The sequence below is a fragment of the Ylistrum balloti genome, unplaced genomic scaffold, assembly GCF_031769215.1.
Source record: "Ylistrum balloti isolate Yb309-2 unplaced genomic scaffold, AGI_CSIRO_Ybal_v1 Utg369658, whole genome shotgun sequence".
Lineage (NCBI taxonomy): Eukaryota > Metazoa > Mollusca > Bivalvia > Pectinida > Pectinidae > Ylistrum > Ylistrum balloti.
This window is the reverse complement of record NW_026781910.1, coordinates 771,298-794,395: the sequence shown is the minus strand read 5'-3', so window position 1 is coordinate 794,395 and position 23,098 is coordinate 771,298. Positions and strand designations below refer to the sequence as shown.

The 23,098-nt window shown below is 36.4% G+C and overlaps 2 protein-coding genes across 2 annotated transcripts; one reads left to right on the top strand and one right to left on the bottom strand.

Annotated features, from left to right (window-relative positions):
• Positions 1-230: 230 nt before the first annotated feature.
• LOC132558208 (uncharacterized) lies at positions 231-4,098 on the bottom strand. Its single transcript, XM_060222746.1, has 4 exons — positions 4,012-4,098; positions 2,479-2,542; positions 1,585-1,815; positions 231-1,117 (listed from the first exon to the last, which is right to left on the bottom strand). The coding sequence occupies exons 1-4, from the start codon at positions 4,060-4,062 to the stop codon at positions 1,095-1,097; spliced, it is 369 nt and encodes a 122-aa protein (XP_060078729.1). The 5' UTR covers positions 4,063-4,098; the 3' UTR covers positions 231-1,094.
• Positions 4,099-11,571: 7,473 nt separating this feature from the next.
• On the top strand, positions 11,572-18,272 carry LOC132557988 (rho-related protein racA-like). The gene is made up of 11 exons (XM_060222522.1): positions 11,572-11,657; positions 13,146-13,336; positions 13,708-13,879; positions 14,076-14,209; positions 14,562-14,664; positions 15,293-15,483; positions 15,657-15,855; positions 16,120-16,359; positions 16,850-16,953; positions 17,078-17,317; positions 17,542-18,272. The coding sequence occupies exons 2-11, from the start codon at positions 13,151-13,153 to the stop codon at positions 17,764-17,766; spliced, it is 1,794 nt and encodes a 597-aa protein (XP_060078505.1). The 5' UTR covers positions 11,572-11,657; positions 13,146-13,150; the 3' UTR covers positions 17,767-18,272.
• Positions 18,273-23,098: the final 4,826 nt, after the last annotated feature.

Here is a 23,098-nt window from a genome sequence, read left to right as displayed (position 1 = left end):
ATGATGATGAGATCTTGTCCATCTTACAGTAGTTATTCACAGGACTTAGAACAACGTTTAAAATGAGATATGTGTTAGTGTTTGAAAATATACTGACACCGTTGACATTTTGCTTGCATTTTATTCTGCTTCTATAAATTATAAATAAGAGGCTCAAGAGATCTGCATCTCTCATTTTGCTAATTCAGCTATTCATATACTTCACAAAGAATTTCAAATATGACAAATCATTTTTGAAATGATATCTCTTTATTGGGTCCTAGCCTTGTGGTCAAAGTGAAGTCAGATTCACAATCATAAAAATTGCTTTAGACCAAACTTACATTTCCCCTGTTGGGCCCCAAATCTCAGATATGTTAAACTCCAGGTTGATACAAAATAATAATTCTTTTAACTAGGTATCCTTCAGGTGTTGATGCTCCATCCTTATTCTACTTGTTAATTTCTACAGGATGAGTAGGATTTCCTCTTTTCCCTTATTGGGCCCCGCCCCAGGGGGCCGAGACCTGCTATTTATACAAAATTGATTCCCCTTTACCCAAGACTGCTTCAGATTAAATTTGGGCAGTACCTAATCATTCTTACAAGAGGAGTAGGATTTTAAATTGGGTCCCATCCCTCCAAACCCTTGGGGCCAGAGATCTAACATTTATACAAGATGGATCCCAGTACATGCTTATCTGGGTCAGTGTTCCACTTAAAGAGATGCAACTTTTACATTTTGATGACAACTTTAAATGATAAGCTAACATGTTTTCATTACATAATCTACACATCATATGCTTTTCTCCATTATCAAATTAACAGCTAGAATGCTTAATGAATGAAGATTAATCAAGTCTCGATCAAAGTACAGTGTCATTCCACAATGTATTGTATGCATGTTTCAGAGCGTGAGGTAGACAAACAGAATATAGTTTGATCTTGAACAGTCTTGAGCAGTCTTGCAAACTGTTTCACACACAACAGGATGACAAATGGCCAAACAAACAATCACTGACAGCTGTTCACTATGTATATACAACTAGGTAATTATCTCCCTTGGGGCATGGCCATCCTTTAATAAAGTGTTTAAATACACATTCTCTTTCTTTCTACGTGCTTGAAGTTTCGTCATCTGAAATAAAAAGAATAAGAAAAAGGATGAGATGATTACCACAAACCTGGTATTTATTTATTTCTTTTTTTTTTTAATTATTCATTTATTGAGATTTCGCCAAAAAGTCATAATCACAATATAAAGTTGAACTATTTGGCTCATTAGTTAAACTTAAGCTGTCTAGTACCAGACACTTAACATCTACTTATACCTAGGTCTATCCTGGCACTGATAAAAAAAAGTGACATTTGTTTCAATATATTTATATATGACACTGGGTGTATAACCCTAAACCATCTTTAGTCTTTACCTAATATTAATTGCGTATTACCAGAAAATGAATGCATGCATGAATGTGTATTTAACCATTAAACTTGACATCATAAAAGCACTAGTTTCAGATAAAATTATGTTTTTTATGTAAACGAAAAAAATTGTGGGAAATAAATGAAAGCTCTTCCTAACCAAACTTCAAAACCAAATACCATCAAATTCAGTTGATTTTGGACTACTAGATGAAGATGGCTGTCTAGTCTTGTTTAACTGGGGATAGTCCTTCAGCACTTCTTTCCTACATTTGAGATAGATGTTTATAAAGAAACCATAAGAGGCTATAAAAGCTGCTCCAAATGGAAGTAACCATCGGTTTCGGCTCTTTACAAAGTTCTTTGTTCTGTACATATAAATTTCTTGTGAAGCATAAGCTGCACCCAGTGCTGAAGAAAAATAGAAAAACCTTAAAAGATAATAATTTGTAATTAATTTCAGTAAAATATCACATAAAATATTACATCCAATGAAGTCAAATTTAAGATACTTTTTATCACATAACATAGAAATATTATGTTAAGGAAGATTTCAAATGGAGGCAGCCATTTTGTTGGGCCATGTTTAGTTCATTACCTAACATCATTGTCCATATATCATGACATCACAATCACTTTCTGATTAGTGCAGCCAATGAAAATTGCTCAATGTTATAATACACTGGTGATATATGCAAATAAATGGCTGGACACAAGATAAATTTACTACTAAATATGGGTATTGCTTCATGGTCTTTACCTTACTTTTTTCAGTAAGAGGTATGGGCATAGATGTTGAAATTTAAAACTCACAATTTACATAAACATAAAAGATATACTTCACATTGAAATTGGATAACTGATGTTACCCAGTCCCCCTAAAACCTTAACTATTCTGGCTGTAATATTGAAGCCCAGACAACATTATGATTTTGACTGGGTAGGTGGAAGCTGGCATTCAGCATTAATATTTGTATAATGATCATTTCAATGGATTCAGTATTTTGAAAATTACAGAGTAAGTCAACATCGTATAGAGCACAAATTGTCTTGACCACACAGAATATGACTCACTTGTGATGAATACTCCGGCGCACAAGTACTTTCCAGGTTTCACACAGGCCAGGAGATCGTCACGCTGTGTATATAGAGACGTAGTCAATATTAAAAAATGCTTGCACAGAAGATATTCATTCCATCCCAAACAACAACCATTCAAAATTAATTGTTTCCCATTTTATGAATATGTATCTTTTTGACTGTATTGGAACTAAATTCAGTGCCAATTCACCATTCACTCTGACACTCTGACTGGAACTTGTTTTTCCTTTCCAGATTTCTGTCATACATAACTGGATGGGGGCTGGGAGGCAGACTGTTAGTTAAATATATACACAAAAGTAAAAGTATGTGTTTTTTTTTTTGGTTTGAGAATAGTCTGAAGGAGATGTAGTAAAACTGGATTTGGGTATTTGCCAACCACCTTGTACAATGATAAGTTTTGTCTAGGGTTCAGAGTTGGTCAGTTCAACTTCTAAGAATGTACTTGTTACAATACTATTACCAGGGATGTATGGTGGACTTGTTACAATTACACACAGTGAGCACTGACAAATTCAGCATAGGAATACAAAGGAGACAACTCTTTCTTATTTTTTTTATCTCAGATGAACACTTCATAAAGTTGAAAGACATGCATTGATTTTGAAGCTTGAAACTAGATGGGCTGGTGAAGAAAGATCTTTGTCAGGTCGTGAAAAATACGAAAACTGGTCTACCATACACCACTTGGGGTATGCATTTGTTACTGAAAATAACTAAAATTGTTTAAACAATATCTTTTGCAATATATTATTAAAAGTCACATTAATTTATGACAAAGTGAATTTTTTCTTACAATGGATGTTTACTGAAAGTGCTAGCTTCTTAGAGACTTGACGTACTATTGTAATATGAGCAGGTTGGTGTATATAGTGTTATTCTTCAGCTCAGTTGGTAGAGCTGGTTGATTATCATGTTAAATATCTTAGTTCAATTCCTTTCCGAGGCACTCGACAGGAACATGTGATTTTCCTGTCCTATTAAACTATAGTAACATAAGCCATATAGGCTGAAAGTACTGCATCTATTTTTCCATAGTTTTCCACATGCAATTTTATTTTTATTTTTGCAGTTCTATGATGTCTTGTGACTAAATTAATGTGATTTGGGCAACAATTTTTGATAGGCTATACAAGCTCAGTTTAAAGCGATTATGGCTATGTTCATTAACAAATTAATACCCCAATTGGCGTATAATAGGCCAATTTGCATTCCTAATCCATATTCATTTGTTCTTTTCTGGTTTTTAGCTCGGTCAGACATGTATATATATACTCTGGTTCGATGTTTAAAAAACTCTATACACGTCGCCAGAACACTGACGTTCGTCAGTGAGACGATACCGGGACACTGGAGGAGTCACGGAGATGAAAACCCTGTCAACCAACCAAACAAGTAAAAAAACAAATAAACTCAAGTTTAACTTTCAGAGTGAAGATGAGATCCGCTCGAACTCTTACCGTTTGCTGACGTTTTGCGTATAATTTTTTCAAACGATATACTTACTGCATCAGTTATGTCTATCTCTTGTCTTCTGTCATTTGAGAAATTACTCATTTTCCAAACAGGACTCAAACCGAGTTACATGAACGGACGCAGGTAAAGTGAAAGTAAGAAAAAAGTAGGATCATTAATGCGTTTATTTTCAGCAAGAATATAGAGTCTCATGCCAAGCATGGGAATGACAAAGACTATGGAGATAGACGGTAGAAGTTCAACGACGAAATCTACTGTTTCTACGGAATTAAATAATCGTATGACACTAAGGGATGTGATCACTGCAGACACTGGTTTCATGTGGTATTTTTTTTATAACGAATTCTCATAATCACCAAAGGTAAACACACGCATTTGCGGTAGTGCATTCAATCAGAGACGTATATGATTCAATTTCAGATAAAACATACAACTCGAAAAGCCAAAAAAAAAAAAAAAATCTTCGTTCGACTTTTAAAAACAAGGAGTTTTTGGGATTCGATGATTAATTAGTTAGAGAGAGCGAGGGCTTGTGCCGTTACTCCGTCACTTCTTGTCAAATACTACACGTATATAGTGGATTTAGAGCCATGATTTATAAATAGAAATTTGAATCCGACGCGCAATATCGTGTGAAATCATTGACAAACAGTATCTATCACAAGTCCGTGGTGAAATATAGCGACCTTATGTCTAGTCTGGTGTTCCTCTCTATGCTAGATATGTTGTTTTCCTGTCTGACGATTCTTCAGATTCCTCCTCATGAATCCTAGGGTTGAGTTAGCCATTTTGGTTAGCTTGGCTTGTCTTGTTTCCGGCCTTTATCACTACAAATTCAAATACGCATGTTGCTGCTCATTATGCGTATAGATTTTTGTAATGTATATGTTCTAATAGTTTATCTGCATTTGTAAAGAACTAAGAGGAGGCGGGTGTACTTTCATTAATATGACTGAATTCTTAAACAGTTGTCGGTTTGCAACATATAGATTAAGGAATGGTCATAATTTCTAGAGATCAATTGGATTATACAAAAAAGTATAACATTTACAGTCACTAGATTCACAAATTATGAAAGCATATCAATCTAGATAGCATCTGCGTGTGTTCAGACATCCACATACTGTACATTGCTTGTCTACTCAACAGGGAAATAATAATAATAAAAAGTCACTTTTCTATGTATGTAGCACTTTAAATGTAACCTACAGAAGTCAGTGTCAATGGAATATATCACATAAGTAGTTAAAAAGCTTGCATATCGAACACATGACGGAAGCTTCCTGGTATGTACCTATAGGCTGTTTCAATAGCGTTATACTTGTGACGTCACAGATATGGGCTACCCATATTGAGGCTATTGCCGTTGAGTCAAAGGTGTGCATGTCAGGTCAATCACAATATCTCGGAATCAGACTTTCACATTTTCTTGGTCTTTTATTGTATAAAATAAAGTGTTTAGTAACAAAACATAGCAACCACTCAAGGTACACTTTAAGTATGGTTAAGAAGAGGGCCATGAATGCAGTCTGCAGAGCATTGTCTTACACAGCCTCAGGTATCTGACGTGTGTGGTTCAATACTCCCTATCCCTGGTGGTTTGTGTTTCACAGGAAACTGAGAAACAGATCAGTCTGTTATGTACTGATTGTGCTGTAGGGCTAGACACTTTATCTCAATTGCTATGGACAGTATGTGACTGATAGATTAACATCAGAAGACAGTGCCCAAAAATAACTTGCTGTTGACCTAAAAAGACAAATCCAATAAGCTAAACAGTTTTAGAATTGCCTGGAATGCTGATATGTGAACAAATGAGAAAGAAGGATGGATGGAAGGAAATGTAATACTAATCTATCCTGTATCTTTCATGTAGGTCAACTGTCAACGGTATATTGTAAGGAAAGATCATTTTATGCTGAAAGGAACTGCTATTTAGTTGTGAAACAACATATACTAAAGGTGATCCCATAGCTGTTCTTGCTAATTTAGGCATGATCTTCAGACCACTTTTCCCTATACCATACTCACAGGCAGCAGGGCATGATATCTGTTGGATCATTTAACTCCCCACCAACGACCACAATTTGGTCCTAGCAGTGACTTTTCCTTCAACACCAAAAACAACAATTTTCACCTAGTGTTGTCAAAGCAGAAGCTGTTCAGAGCTTATGTTAATTATTGAACTTGTAAATTACATAAAGTATAGGTTGATTTTAATTTTATGGAGAGGAGTGTGAAGAAAGGAACATGATCTCTACACACCTGTACAATGATTATTGTCACATCAACTGGAACAATATTTAACATACCAAAAGGGTACAAAATATTGTCTACCAATAGAGTTTCTCAAAACAATAGTCATCACATCATAAAAGGTCAAGGTTAATTACATACAGCGAGTCACACTATTTTCATTTTAGAAGATATTTCCATTTTGCTAATGTGACTAATTTGAAGACCTAATGTACTTAATTCATTTAGAATAACAATCTGGAAGCCCTTTCGACTTGTAAGAATATGACTTGGTACCACATAATTGATGTGTAAGGATCTGACTGCTTCACATAACTGATAAATGAGGTTACGTGCCTCAATACATCACTTAGTTGTAAGGGAGTCTTAATGTATTTCACATAACTGTTGCGAGAATGTGATTTCATCACATGACTGATGTATGAGTGTGTGAATATGCTGCACATATGTGAGAAGTTGAATTAAAGAAAAGAACATGTCTAAAAACAAAAGGGCAGATTGAAAAAAGGCTTTTGTTGCAGAAAAGTGTTTATATTCTTTTCCAATTAGAGTTGGATTTTGATAACTCACGACTACATGTTATAAGCTGAAGAGTGCTAATTGTACGGCAATTAACTACATATTACAGTTATGTACAATTATCAATTATTAAACATCACAATAAAACAGATCCTCGAGGGATCTTGATGCCAACCATTTTATGATCTTTATTGGTTTTATGTAAGACAAGGGAAACTGACAAATTAAATTTTAGAACGAGAGATATTTTTTTGTTTTCCTGTCTGTCCCCAAAATAGAAAATACATAACTCACATGTTGGTCTTTCTGATTTCCTGTTCTGCAAAGGAAATTTGAGAAAAATCCATCCACAATTTCTCTAGTAAATAGCGATTTAAAATTATAATAGTCAAAAATTAATTAGGCATTTTGGTTTTCTGATCTGTCTAAAAAAAATAGGCAATGCTCAACTCAGGATCAAGGGGATCTATTCCCCTTGAATACTGCTTAAGAAATAGTTATAACAACTTTTTTATGAACAGGTGGACAAGTGATTTTCAGAACAGTCAACCATGTGATAAAGATGAACTAAGAATAGACAAAGTAAACAGATCATTGTATCTTAATTAACATTGAGAAGACAATAATTATTGAGGCTTGAGTCATTCACTTTCCTGTGATGAGTACTTTTAAATCAGCTTAATCCAACACTATGTAGGTAAATTAATCCAGGAAGATTAGAATGGAAATCATTTGAGGACAAAAATATCCTAGAAGGATTAGAAATGGAGTCTGAATATGCAGTTTATGGTTTTAATTAGAAATGGAGGGTGATAACACTATCAAGTTGAACTTACTGAAACAAGTTCAATTATATTAAGGTAAAGAATGACAGACTAGTAGAGAGCACTGTAGAGTAAATGTTCACTTCAGACATGTTGGTAATGAAATAATGGGGAGACAACCTATACCTAACTATACCTGTGGTCAAGAGAGGCTTCCAGTGACTTGTTTACTGAAGTAGGTATAGACAACAATGGCTCATGACCTTTGTGGCTATTGGTCTCACCATGGTCTCTGAATATATGAGACAGTTTAGGGCCTTGGTTTAGGGTTAGGGTAATAATTTTTGGGTTGTATGGGGTCAATAGTGGCAGACATGGCTCCATGTGTCAAATCAGATTTATGTCTCTGAAGAAGAGCTCCATGATGAGAAGTGGAATTCTCAACAATTGTGTGCTGTGATTGTGATTTAACAACAGCTGATGGTTTTACATTGGGTTCAGGTTTAATGATGTTTGCCTCAGTGCTGGGTACTACCTTGGCTGCTGAAGCCTCTGGTAGGAGCACTTGACATGAGGAAATGCTGGCAGTGTCTGTCCCAGAGTCATGGTCCTCTACTTGGGGAAGTTCCTGGACTGGATTTCGCTCAGTTCCACTCTCCATTGATGCAAGGTATGCTTCAATTCTACGCCCCTTTGGAATGGTTTCATAACTACTGATGACTTTGGTAACATTATCCACATCTAATTTACCCATGATCACACTTCCACTTTCAGCATTTAGTAAGCCTCGCCCTCTTATGAAATGGGCAGACTCCAATCGTTGCACATTTTCAGAGGAGTGTTTTCAGAGGAGTCCCTTTCTAGGGTTTCATTTTCATCATACTTCCCCACAATGGTAGAACTTTCTATCTTAGCGTTCTGCAGTATCAAATTTGCTTTCAGTTAATTCTCCATATCTTTGGGATTTTCCGGTGTGTCCTTACACGATGTAGTTCGACGTGGTGGGGCAGGAGCTGGGCCTCCCTTTTTGCGTGATTTGGACAAATACTTGCTGATTTGTCGTGGCGTCAGTTCCGTGTCCTCTGTCACGTAAGCATGTATATTTTGTATACACTTGGGGTAAGTCACCTTAATGGTAGGGTACCGCTAGGCGGAATTGCGTCACGGGTAGGTGTGCACGGGGTGAGATTCTCATGACAGGTATTGTGTCATTGTTACCGTGCACCCGATATGGATTTATCGGCATTTAGTGTCATGTGAGACAGGCACAGGGGACTCACTGTGGTAAGTAATCTTTATCTCTTTTTCTTTTCTATATTAGTTGGTATTGTTGTTTTGTACCAGTCCATATATCGGGTCAAACAATCTAAGTATCTGTGCGCTCCAGTCAGCCGTGACCATTGTTTATTGTTTGTATGTTGATAACTTTCATTTTTGTTGTTTTCGTACTATAATTGAATATATTATGTTTGTTTTCCTAAATATGCACATGATATAAACATATTGGAGTGTTGTACATGAAACTGCATAGTCTATGTCATGTTTCGGGTCGATTTTAAAATCTATGGAAGCCCTGATCAATTTATTAGTGCCGAGCGTAGTGCGTACGCGAACGAGTGGAAAAAGTATGGAAGCCTTGAGGTGTCAGTTGGTGTATTTCGTAATTTTGTTTTATTTTGTTTGTAATTTGGAGCCGCACATTATTTCGACGCTAATATGAACGTATTTCAGTATTTTCTAATTATGGTTCATTCTAAAGTTGAATAATTATGGTAAATAATAAGTATTTTGTACCATGTGTTTTGTTAGTATAGTATGGAAGTGTGAGTGGAAATTATAACTATTTGTGTTAATCATTATAGCTTCACATGACGGGTTGGAACATTTATTGAGTCAGGACCAGGCAGGCCTCTCCTTTACATTGCGACCCAAGCGTCAGGACCGACCAGAAGTAACGACTTTCATTCAGGGTCAAGGTCAGCGAGGGAGCATACTTAGAAGTTACACTGCCAGGGTCGGCGACTTGAATTCAGCACTTAATCAGCTGTCATGTCATTGACATAAGTGCGTTGCCTATTATGGTGATACAAGCGTGGAACTGCTTGAGGACGGTGACTGAGTCACGGTGATTCAGACTATGGAACTCTATTGAGTTTGACAGGAACACTGTTCTGTTTCGTGAGCTAGAAGCTACAGGGACACTTATCATTATTTGGTTTATGAGTGTATGAGTTAGCGAGTGTGACATCTTTAAATATATAGTTTATTTGTTTCATTGTAAATAAACATCATTGTTATACTGTGATCGGTTCTTCCAGCTTTCTTTTCCCGGATCACCAACCGTCGCTCGTCCCACGTTAACATCCTCCGTAAGAGGTAACACACGTCTGCCTGAATGGGGTGTTGGACCTGTTGGAAAAAAATCAAACTTTCATCATTTTGTGGTAACATAAAGATCAATTTTAAACGGCGATTTCTTCAAATACCTCACAAATTTTAAATCAGACTAAAATTTTCTGACTTTAAAGGGCGATTCTGTAACTTTTGTAGCCTTAATTCAAATGATTATACAGCGAAGTTGTTGTAAGTTGTCCTAACAGCTGCCGTTATATCAGCCTTTATTAGACAGACATATTTCTATGATTTGTTAAATACATCATCCACTTCCACAGAGGTGAAATTATTTTTTCAGGTCCGGGATCTAGACCTGTGTGATGTCTTTTCCCGTTCGTCTCGATTTTAGCAAACCGGCGCTTATTTCCAGATATATCTAATTCATGCGTTTTTACAATTCTTCTTCAGGTTTACAACTAAATATGTTTGTTATATTGTAAAGGCATTTTACAGACTGAAAACTCATTTACATCAATTCTGCAGTATTTTTCAAGAGCGAGTGGATTGGTCCTCCCGGAATATATTATTCTATAATGTATCTATCTATGTGGAATTGTAAAGAACAAAACGTTAATTCTCTTATAGTACGAAACACTTTTGACCAAATGGGCTACAGGAAAAACATTTAATGAATTGCACCTTTGAATACAATACCAATTTAGAAAACAAGTTACAGGCAAAATTTACGTCATACAGTAGAAGTGTACCGCTTAGAAAAATAAAGAGAGATAGCGCAAAGCCTGTAACTGAAAAAAGAAAAACCTAAGAAATAATAGCAATGATTGAATCTTTTAAGAATAAACATATCTTAGTGGTTTGGCTTAATATTGCTTAAGCTTCTATTATCAGCTATCCCCTTTTTTAGCTGCGATATATTTGAAATTACTGATTTTAATGGGTTTTTTTTTTTAAATATACAAATTTTATTGTCAGAAAAGATTTATCAGTTTTGAAAGAACTTGATATAGGCACAAAGCATGTTTTCCCATCCTATATGTAAAACACGTACATGTATGTGTAATATTGTTGAATATAAAAATGGTTGCAGTGACTTTTAATTTTAGTAATTAACAGAAAGTCTTAGTTTTGTAACATACTATTGGAAAATAGGACGTTTTATATCGTTTTCTCGTAGTTTTTTTTAACATTATAGTCGCTTTAAAGTGCATTTTAAATATACGAGGTTTTAACTAATACTATACGTTTAAGGGTGTTCTAATTACATGTATAACTTTTAAAAAGCTAAATAAGGGTGTATTTATATAAAGCGCTTGACAATTTTTGTAACATTCCAAATTTTCTGAGATAGACTTTGAAATATTTATTAAATTCCTCTAGAAATTGACTGTATAATGCCGTCTATCACACACTTTGAAAGTTTGAGAGAAACAATAACAGAGTGCCTCGTCGGCTTTCCACATCATCCTTCAATGTTATTGCCCTCGATCTAAAATTGTGATGTAAAATTACTTATCCATCGTCTAATCACAAATCAGAAAATTAGGTCATTTGTAGGGAAAAATTTCGATCATCTTAAAATCATCCCTTCAGTCTCGTCAGACGCCAACGTTTCATATGAAGAGATCTGATTGGTCAGCATATATAGACAACACTAGCAGAGTTATTTTTAGATTTGATCAACAACACCGGAGACAGGATGTGAAATGCGATGTAAATAGTTCCTTACCGTTTGACAAGTTCTGAAAGTGCCAGGAGTCGGTTACTGTTAATATAGACACAAAGGTAAGTTTGATAACCCTAATTGTTTTCCGTAGCAGTGTCCTTCTTGCTACTGGTACGCTGCAAATGACGTATGCGTAATGCATGACCTCTGAGAGGCATTTATTATCGGAGATTTTTATTTTGTACACAGAACTTCGTGTTTCTCCTAACAGGAGTTTAGTTTTTACTCTTGTTCTGGAATTCGTCTTATTGATTTATGGCGTGTTTTGAAACAAAGTACAGTAATCAGTCACTTTTGTATGAAATTAAGCATGGTATTTAGACTTTCCCTAGAAAAAATAAAAACAAATTAACACATTTTTTCACTTTTCAGAATTCTTATTGCTTGTTTGTATGTTCAACTTCTGTTGTACAAAAAGAAATTATAAGGCCAGCCACACAATGTTTGATTTCTCATTACTTAAATATTATTTCGGTCGTTAACTGTAGAGAGAGTGTATTTTGTCTTTGATACTACTTACTAACGCATTGCATGAAAACAACAAATTTAACTTTGTATTGAACTTTGCCAATTTATGGTTTGGGTGACTTTTTACAAAAAATCTTTTAAGTTTACCACAAACTCAAATTTAATCAAACTTAAGCAAAATATGAACAAAAGAAAAAAATACACGGAGACTTCTGAAAAAGTATAAAGAGAAGAAGACCAAGTGTTCCGGAAGAGTAAGCGTTTTCTGCTTCATCGACGACACCCGCCATGTTTACCAGGTCAATCCAATCCAAGGAATGTCACGTTCTCCGAAGAAATGTTAAGGAATCCGAATCCACTAACCCCTCCTCCAACCCCCCCCCCCCCCCCCCCCCCCCCCCCCCAAAAAAAAAAAAAAAATAATAATAATAAACATATATTTAGAATGGTAAAGAAACTCTATCAAAGTAACCAGATCAGTTTACAAATGATCTTCATTGTGTCACAACACATTATCATGTAGCTGCAAGCGATTTTTATGCCCCCAGATTGAAAGATCGGGGACATATTGTTCGTTGATGCTGTCGTTTTGTCTGTTTTCAACTTTAACCTTGCCCATAACTATTAAACCGAAAAAAGTTATGGCTTATATATTTAGCATGTATAATTTCCAATCTGATGGTACCATTTGACCTTGACCTGCATTTGAAAGAAAAGAAATTATCATTAACATAATGACGACATGATCGTTTCACAAAGTGTGCATGCAGTTAGCACATGCCTTACACAGTATAGTTTTAATGTTATACTTTAGAATTTTGTTTGCAACCGTAGGCATAGTGTTTTATTTTTATACATTTTAGAATCTATCTGTAGTTAATATCTATCATATATGTAGACTCACTATCAAATTTAAGAAAATTCCTCATACGTCATACTGCAATTTCTTCCCTTCGTCATATTTTTGGTTTATCATCAAATCCATATTTTTTGTAGTAATGAATTAATAATGATAAATCGTTTATTAAAAATAATAACAATACGTTGGTAACCGTAATTTTTGTCTTGAACGTGAATAGGTGCAATGCCATATGATCTAAAGCTTGTCACGGTTGGAGATCAAGCCACGGGGAAGACTTGTCTATTCATTGCCTATGCAAAGAATACATTCCCCGAGACATACGTTCCTACAGTGTTTGAAAATTACGTTGAAGATGACATGGTCTGCGGAACACCTGTCAGTGTGTGTTTGTGGGATACACATGGAACTGTAAGCCAATCACATTTTCATATTTCAAAACGATGAATATCAGTCTTCAAGCATGTTAATTAATTTTATCAGATGTAGCAGAGTTACTCCCCGTTTTTTATTATTATTCTATCAGTGTAGCGATAATAGATTCAAATCAAGTCAAGTCAGGTTTCTACTAACATCATAATTTAAAAATAACGAGAAGCAAATTTACACTAAACGGATTTTTCTGTCAACATCAGCCGTTGCGTTAGCTTAAATATTATCTTGAGGGCCAACACAGGTGTTATCATAATGACCTCTTTATTAATTTCAGGGAAGAAGTCGTTCTCTTCTATGATAAATCATTAGTTACTGTACTCAGTGATGTGTTAAATCTGATATTTCAGTCGGAGGAGCAGAACTTTCTGAGGCCGCTGTCCTATCCTCTTACAGATGTATTCCTTGTCTGTTTTTCCATTGACAACAGAGAATCTCTTGCTAATGTGAAGGTTAAGTGGGTTCCAGAGCTAAGACGGTTTTGTCCTAATACGCCAATTGTACTCGCTGCCTGCAAAGTAGGTAAGAATTTCAACAGTTTTAAGATATGTAGAATAGAAGGATTTGTTATTTTTGCTTTTTCTGCCCTTACTCTGAGTGAAGATAAATATTTAGAGTAAATCTTGTTATATCACACAATGAATTAAGTGTAAAGATACAAGCCACTTTTTCTAGGAACAGTTGAAAAATGCTAGAATAATTCTTGTCTATCTTATAGATTTGAGAGATAAACCAACAGCTGATTTGGTGACGCGTGAAGAAGGGTCAAAGTTCGCCAGTGATTTAGGATTATGCTACATAGAAACTAGTGCACGAACACAACAAGGAGTAAAAGACGGTTTCCATACAGCAGTGAGTCTTGTTCTGTCAATAATATCACGAAGCTCATGTTTTGGTAGATTACTTATTCCTTTGCTCTATACCAAATCAAATCAGTATTAGGCGAAGGTAATTGTGTGAAAGATGCAATTTCGGACACCTTACGAATGTCAGATAACGATGCACCCGCTTATTGTGATAGTTCATATATTCCTGTATCTATTCAATTTTATTCAATCCTCGAATACGGTGAGCAATATTATTCCACAGACAAGTAACCTTCATAGTGATTTAGTAAAGCACATACGTAACAAGTGATATATGATTATATACTAATGTAGATATGATGTGTTCGTTTATTGTCAATCGCGGTATTATGTTTTAGATCAGGGAAGCGTTGCTTAAGGCGACAACAACAACGATTCAACCATGGTTCTCTTGTGGCAATAGAAAACGGATACCCCCTCCTCCTGTAATGCCTTCCGCAGGCAAGTTAACACGAGCGTGGTTTTGTTAGTGTATCAATTAGGAGTCCTGGAAGGCGGAAAGAACTAATAACGTAGTTTAATTCATTATTTGGCTTACATTTTTCATATATGCATTGACTTTCCTCCGCTTTATCCATTTAATAATTTATTTAGATGTGAAATTTACTTATTTTGATGTAGAAGAATGTACAGAAAATGTTGGAACTTTTTAACGCAAATTTAGAGCCACATACAGCAGATAGTAGACACAAGTAGATAATCAGTTTAGAGCAAAGTAAATATTATAGGTCATTTATAAGATCGAAACTTAACATGTAGGTGTAGCTCGATTCTGCATTTAGCACATTTAGAACGAAACAGAAAAGTGTAGACTGTAGTTGTAGATGTACATCTTGATGGTAGCTTGTCGAAATACTAGATTTTTTTCATTTTCAATTGCATTAATTAGGAAGGTAAAATTACATAATGTCATTGACCTTTTTTACTCTTCATTTCTTTAGTAGGGAAATAATATAACAAATCGCAATCTGTTATCAAACGAATTTGTGTATGTATATTGTATAAATATACGAATCGTTATACAATATACATACACAAATTTGTTTGATCTATTCCTAATATGTTCTAGGTATGGCCCCGAAAATTGAAGTTGAAACATCAAGGTTTGCAGACGATTGGCTGGCTATGCACGAAAACCCTGTTCATGCAGACGTTACATTCATATTGAGAGGACAGCTCAACCTTGACGCACATACGATAGTTTTGTGTTCATCTTCCACATACTTCAGACGAGTCTTTGGAATGATGAGGTCACATATGGTAACTTGATTATTGTTAGTGAAATATTGGATATATTGTTTTGCGAGTCATTGTATCTTTTGAAAGATTTGAGGATAAGAAGAATTTCTCCTTATGAAGAATTTTATTCAGTGTTTCATATTCGTGTTGTTCCAAACGTTTTAAAACTCTTTCTTTTTCGTTTAACTCTTCAGAGGAAGAGAACGAAGTCCGCGAGTAACTTCACTATGTATGAAATGAACTCTGAACAAATAGCGGGAATAGTAGCTGTATATGGCAAGGACGAGTTAACAAAGGATACCCAACGTAAAGGTCATCGTCATACAGTGGTTGAACTTAGTCCAGATATCAAACCCAAAACATTCGTCAAAATTCTGCAATTTCTGTACTCTGGTAAGTTTTATTCATACTTGTAATTTATATCTTGTTATCATAACACGAAATATTTACTATTTAAGAAAGGTAAACAACACTGTTAGAGAACGTGGGCATTAAAATTACTTAAAGAATTAGACGAATCGATATATTTGCTGTTCGTTCATGGGAAAATTTGACTTGCCTTCCAAACAATACGTACATGTTAGTAACGGGAAAATCATAATAAATAGTAATAGGTGCTGGAATACAAATACATACCGATATATCGCGTTTCCTCAGGTGTTCCCACTCTAGCTAACGACCAGGATCAAATTGACCCGGAAGAACTTGATGACATCATTAATCTAGCTGCCACTTTTGAATTGCCGAAACTGACGGAGATTTGTCAAAATTGTCTCGCTGGTCAGGCATTTCTTAATCCAAGTATAGGTACCTCCATGACTGACGAAACAAGACGGAATATGAAGGATCTGTATTTCAACACACCTGAAACGGCTGACGTCACGTTTAATGTGGAAGGTGAGCTTCAGTTATTGTGAATGGCTTCATAGAGTAAAGTGTATATACATGAGAAGCTATTACATATATTATCTGATTAAATAATAAGAGTATTGCCTAACAAATGCTCAATTCTACTGCAGCTGTTTGTATATCACGCTGTTACGAAAACGTACTGAAGGTAAGAAATAATACCTTGCTTCCAAACGCTTTGAGTTTAGCAGTCTTTAAGTGGCAACCCTTCAATTTTAATACCAAGTTAATGATTTTTAAGAAATCCGTCAAATTGCTTCATGCTTATTCTGATCTTTTATTTTCCCAGAAATCGACAAGCATTTGAAAAGAGATCCATCTTCGTGTTTTTGTCTATTTCTGTACTGTTACTTATTACCTGGCTGCTGAACTTAGCTTTGGAAATAACAATTTTAAATCAATCGAGAAGGAACAAAGCAATATCATATATTACATAGTGTGAAAATGAATTATCATAAATGACACTTGTTTCTTTCAGGAAGAAACATTTATGCTCATAAAAGTGTCTTAACTGCCAGATGCAAAAACATGGCGGTTACGATTCAAGATAGCTGTGTGAAAGACCAATCAAGCTTACTCGAGGTAGGTGTAATTGACATCAAAACCTCAAAGTCGTACAGTTAAAATGCTTATAACTGCATATAAATGTTTGAGCATGTTAATACAGTAAATGTTTCTAATACATTTTGTTGTTTTAATGGTGTAGATTGATATCCAAGCTACAACGTCGGAATGTTTCTTGGCTCTTTTGGAATATCTCTACACCGACCAGGCACCTATTGAACAGACTGATGTGATATCACTCATTGTTCTGGCGGATAAATACGGTCTTAAACGTCTCACGAATCTGTGTGAATTACATATAACTAAGGAAGTCAACAAAAGTGTGATAAAGACTATAGAAAAAGCAGACATCGATGTCATCGGACTTTTACAGTCATCACAGGTAAAGATATGATGATATATGTAGTTAGCTGTAAAATATTTCCTTTAAAAGGCATGATCATATAGAATTTTCCTCCTCTATTTTATTCATTAAATGCACTAATTTCGATTATACGATTTGTTATGAAAATGAAAGATCTGGTATATACATTAATGAAACCTATCATTGAAAAAAGTCCCGCGGTAATTCTGTTTAAATATCAATATTTGTATGTATTTTGACAGGATTACAATGCAGAACAGCTGTCCAGATGGTGTCTTCATTTCATTTCTACAAACTATACAGCATTCAAGAATCGGGTGGAATTATCGTCGCTGAACGAAGAAAATAGAACCTTTATTGAAGCGAATCAATGGCCGCCGCTATCGTACATTCGTGATGTTGAGGAATACGAGCGGAAGTGGAAAATAAGGCATAGGAGATTCTCGTCCAAGTGTTCAATCATGTAAAAGCGTATGTTAGTATATAAGGTGCGTTAGATTAGTGTGATTCAGAAATTTTGTCATTAACCAGAATTAACAACAATTTAAACTCCTGTCGGAATCGGACAAATTGTACATATTGATTAAGATGGTATAATGATTGTCATTTCATTTTAAATATTTTATTATTATTATTATTTTTAATTATGTTTAATTCCTTCATTCTGCATTTTAATCAATCATATTCGTTGACAATATAAGTGTTATAACCTGGAACATGAATCGTCATGAATGGGCATATGGATAAAGAGAAATGGGAGAAGAGAGAGACGTTATGTGAGTGTGTATTGCTGTGTTTAACATTAATTAAGTACTTCATCAACTATTTAATCAAGAGAGATTTGCCATTGCAAGAAAATGCAAATACATGTGTAAATCGATATCATCACTTGTCAATGTTATGTATAATGGCGGGTTATTGTCAAAGTAATATATCACTTGTTACATTTCATGTTAGTGCCATTGTGTATTGAAGCTACTGTATATATAAAATGCATAGTTCTCATGTTTTATTTGATCTTATTCTGTCACTCAGTTTTGTCATGACGAGAGTACAATATAATATTACTTACACACATCAAATTCGCAGATTTCTGAAATGTTTTACAGATATCTCAATTTCTAGTCAGAAACTTTTCGTATCAACTTCGTGATAGATGGCATTTGCAAACAAGTCTTATAATCATTATGACTGCATGGTAAATGGAATGTTGACATTAAAACGTATTTGCTTCTTTGGAATATAACTACAATAATAACCTTCGGAACATCAAACATCAAATTGAAAAAACATAATTCAAATTGATTCTATGATAACACTATGTATCTTCTCATAATAATGCGTCCTTCTTTTGGCGGTCTTGGCTTTGTCATACGATCTTGAAAGAATTTTCATACGATGTTGAAAGACCTTATCAAGACACGTTTCAAAGACCTTGTGAATTCCTTCAGTTTCATTTATAGACATACTGATATATGAACTATGTCCATCATTTATATACACCAGGACTGAGCATCTCGTCAGACGTTCTTCATCGGTCCCTTATCCAGATCGTTACTGAAACGTCACCGAAAGGGTTTTCACCTGGTTGTATGATAACATAGAAATGTCCTTGCTTCCCCAAACAGCGATGATTACTGTTACCCCGCTATGTTGTACTATCCTTATGTTATACAAAAGACCAGCAACAACCGTTCTCAAGTACAAATGTTGAGTATTAACACAAGTTACAACAATGATAACATGTATGGCCTGAGTATCGAGCTTAACAAGTTACTCCTTCCCCGGCCACACCAGGACTGACTCTATTTGCTGTGATCTTACAGTTTATCCTAAAGCAATTATAATCTAATTCTGATAGGGAAAGTGTCTTCTACTGATCTACAATTAAACCGTGACCAGTTGATGTCTCCATGGTGGAGAGCATGTCCAGCCAATGTTTCACGGCATGATTCTGACACTAAGGTGACCGCAATTAAACTATCTGTCTGATAAGCCAGCCAGTCACATTAAGATTTAACACAAATTATGTTCTACACTTGAGTGACAAATTTCACTATTAACATCCCCCTGCCTAAGAAAACTTTTACGGTCTAAAAGTTCATAGATAGCAAACTGCTCATGATACTCAGGCTGAGATAATATTTAGTATGTACACAAACACTGGTAAGTTTACTTGAACAACAGTTAATTCTAAATTCTACAATATACTGTTAACTTCCTTGGATAAGGTACTTCTGTTAGACTGTCACTGTTTGTTCTTAAGGTATACACATCACAACCTTATCACATGTTCACAATTGATGATACATCCAGAGTCAGTGTTCGTCTCCTTTTTTTTAAAATATATACACTATTTATTCAATTGTGGATAGTCCATCCGCATTGGCATTTTCCTGGCCCCTTCGATATCTGATTGTATAATGAAACTGTTGTAATGCCAGTGCCCATCTTAACAGTCTCTGATTCTTTTGCTTGGTCCTATCAAGCCATTTAAGTGGATTGTGGTCAGTCAAAATGGTAAAGTGAACACCACTAATATAATAGGAGAATGACTCAACACTCCAAACGATAGCTAAACATTCCTTCTCCACTGTAGAGTAATTTTGTTCCCGCGGCAGTAACTTTCTGCTGATGTACGCAATAGGGTGTTCCTTATTGTTGATATTCTGACTTAAGACCGCTCCAATAGCCACGTTGCTGGCATCATCTGAATGACGCTCTTTAAAATATTTGCTATCCTGCCTTGGTCAAGTTGGTTGAATGCATTTACAGTGTCATCCATTCATTTGGGTTGCCTTGGTTTGTCTTTCCTTATAATAACCAGTGAAACATAATAATATACCTAGAAATGACCTAATCCCTTTTTTGGTTTGTGGGAGGGGGAAGTCAACCATGGCTTGAACCTTCCGACTATCTGGTTTAAGCTTTCCTTTCCCGACAATGTGTCCCAGACAGTAAAGTTCCTCTTCACCAAATTGACATTTTGATGGCTTTACTGTTAATCCACTTTCCCGAAGTTTGTCCAATACAGTCTTGATATGTTCAAGGTGTTCCTTCCATGTGTCGCTGTATACCACTATATCATCAAAGTAAGCGACCACATGTTCTACTCCTGCTAACAGTCTGTCCATCATTCTTGCAAATGTAGCAGGCGCTGTTTTCATACCAAAAGGCATTACCTTGAATTGGAAGTGTCCAAATTCAGTTACGAAAGCTGACTTTTCCTGTGAATCTGGAGACAGAGGTATCTGCCAGTATCCCTTTGCTAGGTCCATAGTGCTGAGGTATTGAGCTTTGCCTAGCTTTTCAAATATCTCGTCCACCCTGGGTATTGGGTACCCGTCACATACAGTTACGTCGTTGAGTTTCCTGTAATCCACACATAGCTGAGTTGTAGTATCCTTCTTTTCCACCAAAACTATCATTTCATCCAACGTTTTCTTCACCTCTTGTTTTTTGGCTCGAGGAATTCTGTATGGCTGTTGTCGGATTGGTTTCTCACACGTTGTCCTCAGGCTGTGCGTAACTAACGATGTTTTTCCTGGATTAGGATTTATGACATCACTGTATTCTTGACAAAGCTGACGTATTTCTTGGCGCTGTGACTTATCTAACATTTTGCCAAGTGTAACATCCAGTGTTACCTCCAATGTTGAATTAGAACCGTCAAAATCAGAATAGGCGATGTCAACCTTTTCGACAAACATGACGTTTTGGACAGCTCTATTGTACTTCCGTAGTAGGTTGATATGATAAACAACTCGTTTACGACGTCCTCCAACACTGACCTCATAGTTGACGTCGTTGACTTTCCTTATGACCCTATATGGTCCTTTCCATTGGGCGACCATTTTTGATGTGTCTGATGGTAGTAATAGTAGAACCTCGTCCCCAGGTCGAAGTTCCCGTTTTGTGGCGCTCCTGTCGTACCACTCTTTGATCTTTTGCCGTTTGATTGTCAGGTTTTCCTGTACTGTTTCTCTAACCATTGCGAGCTTTTCTCTCATCTGAACAACATGGTCAATGACAGATTTTCTAAGCTCTCCTTCACCTGTCATGGCTTGCTCTAAAATCTGTAATGGTCCTCTGACCGGCCATCCATATAGCATCTCAAATGGTGAGAATCCCGTTTCCTCATGGGGTACTTCCCTATATGCAAACAATGCATATGGCAACAGCTCGTCCCAGGCTTCCTGATTTGACGTGCAGAGTTTCTTTAACACAGCTTTGAGAGTTGCGTTAAATCTTTCTACCTTCCCATTAGCCTGTGGGTGGTATGGCGATGTTGTTATGCCCTTGATTCCCATCACACGGTAGAGTTCTTGTATCATTTTTGAGGTGAAATTTGTGCCCTGGTCTGTCAGAATAACACGAGGCACTCCTACCCTACTGAACAGTTCCACCAATGTGTTAGCTATGGTTTCTGCGTCCACATTCTTTAATGCAAAAGCTTCTGGGTACCTTGTTGCGTCATCCATAACGGTAAGAATAAACCTGTTCCCCTTCTTTGTTCGAGACAGTGGCCCAACAACATCCATAGATATTTTGTAAAATGGCTCACTAATGATCGGTGGTTGTCCTAATGGAGCTTTCTCGTCACCACGTCTTCTGGCGGTCTTTTGACATACGTTACAAGTACTACAGTATTCCTGTATGTCCTTAAAAATCCCTGGCCAATAGAACGAATTAACGACACGCTCTTTGGTCTTTTCTATCCCTAAATGTCCCGCAAGTGGTCCATCATGTCCCAATTTAATGATATTGAGACGTAGTGCCTCTGGTAGTACTACCTGGACTCCATGTTGGGCTCCATCACTAGACTCCCATTTCCTACGGAGAATCCCATTTTCCCAGTACAGGGCATTCCTATCTTCCTGCACAGATTCCTCTGAACTTGCAGCTTTTCTCCGAATGTTGGCTAAAGTTGGATCTTCCTGCTGAAGCTTACTAAGCACTTCAGCATTTACAGCAGAAAGTTCAAGCGGTTCCTCTGTTGTGATGTTAACTGTATCATCCCCATTGCTGTGGGATACAGTCTCACTGATGTTGTCAATGTCCTCACCAACGCCATCGCCATGGTCCAGGTCCACATCGTTCGCCTGTCCAACATCACTTCCCTTACTGGCATCCACTTGGTCCGTGTCGGGGTCCATTCCAACTTTTACATGGCATTCCTTTTCCTTGTCCTCAGCTAGCCTTTCTTCAGCAATGTTATTACGATGTTGTGCACGCGTAACAACATTCACAGCCTTTGATTGTCTCTCTATGATGTCTACCCCCAACAGGGCTTCAGCGACAAGGTCAGGCACTAATCCGACCTGAGCATGTCCCTTATAATATGGCGTGTCCATATCAACGATAGCCAGTTTGGCTGAAAACGGCTGTCCAGTCGCTGTACACAGCGTCTCCCGCTGACCCTCCAATACACAACTTGGGTCCACCAGGTCTTCCCTAATCAAGGTCATCGCTGACCCAGTGTCTTTCACGAAACTAATATCACGGCCATTGACCTCTCCTGGGACATGGATAAGTCCTCCCGTGTATTGTCGCACTAAAATTTTTACCTTCTCTGTTTGTAACACTGCACACTTTTCAATTGCTCTGTCGATTGCTCCTTTCTCTGGTCCCGATCAGAGGTAAAAGTTTTTCCATTTATACTTTTACCTTGCGTTGATTTGTTTATATTCCGTTCAGGTAGAATATAATCCTCTGCGGCTTCAACCACACTGCTTGACCCTTTGTTACGGTGTATCCATTGTGCTTGTGACACTGGCAATGCACTAAGAAAATATTCCT

What these genes read in the sequence shown, in the direction of transcription:
- LOC132558208 (XM_060222746.1), bottom strand. Translation starts at nt 4,062, where the DNA reads ATGAGTAATTTCTCAAATGACAGAAGACAAGAGATAGACATAACTGAT. An exon ending in CGCCGGAGTATTCATCACAA is followed by an intron (nt 1,816 to 2,478) that starts GTGAGTCATATT and finishes ATTTTTCTTCAG; the next exon opens with CACTGGGTGCAGCTTATGCT. An exon ending in AAAATCAACTGAATTTGATG is followed by an intron (nt 1,118 to 1,584) that starts GTATTTGGTTTT and finishes TTTTTATTTCAG; the next exon opens with ATGACGAAACTTCAAGCACG.
- LOC132557988 (XM_060222522.1), top strand. Translation starts at nt 13,151, where the DNA reads ATGCCATATGATCTAAAGCTTGTCACGGTTGGAGATCAAGCCACGGGG. An exon ending in ACTCGCTGCCTGCAAAGTAG is followed by an intron (nt 13,880 to 14,075) that starts GTAAGAATTTCA and finishes TCTATCTTATAG; the next exon opens with ATTTGAGAGATAAACCAACA. An exon ending in ACCAATCAAGCTTACTCGAG is followed by an intron (nt 16,954 to 17,077) that starts GTAGGTGTAATT and finishes TTAATGGTGTAG; the next exon opens with ATTGATATCCAAGCTACAAC.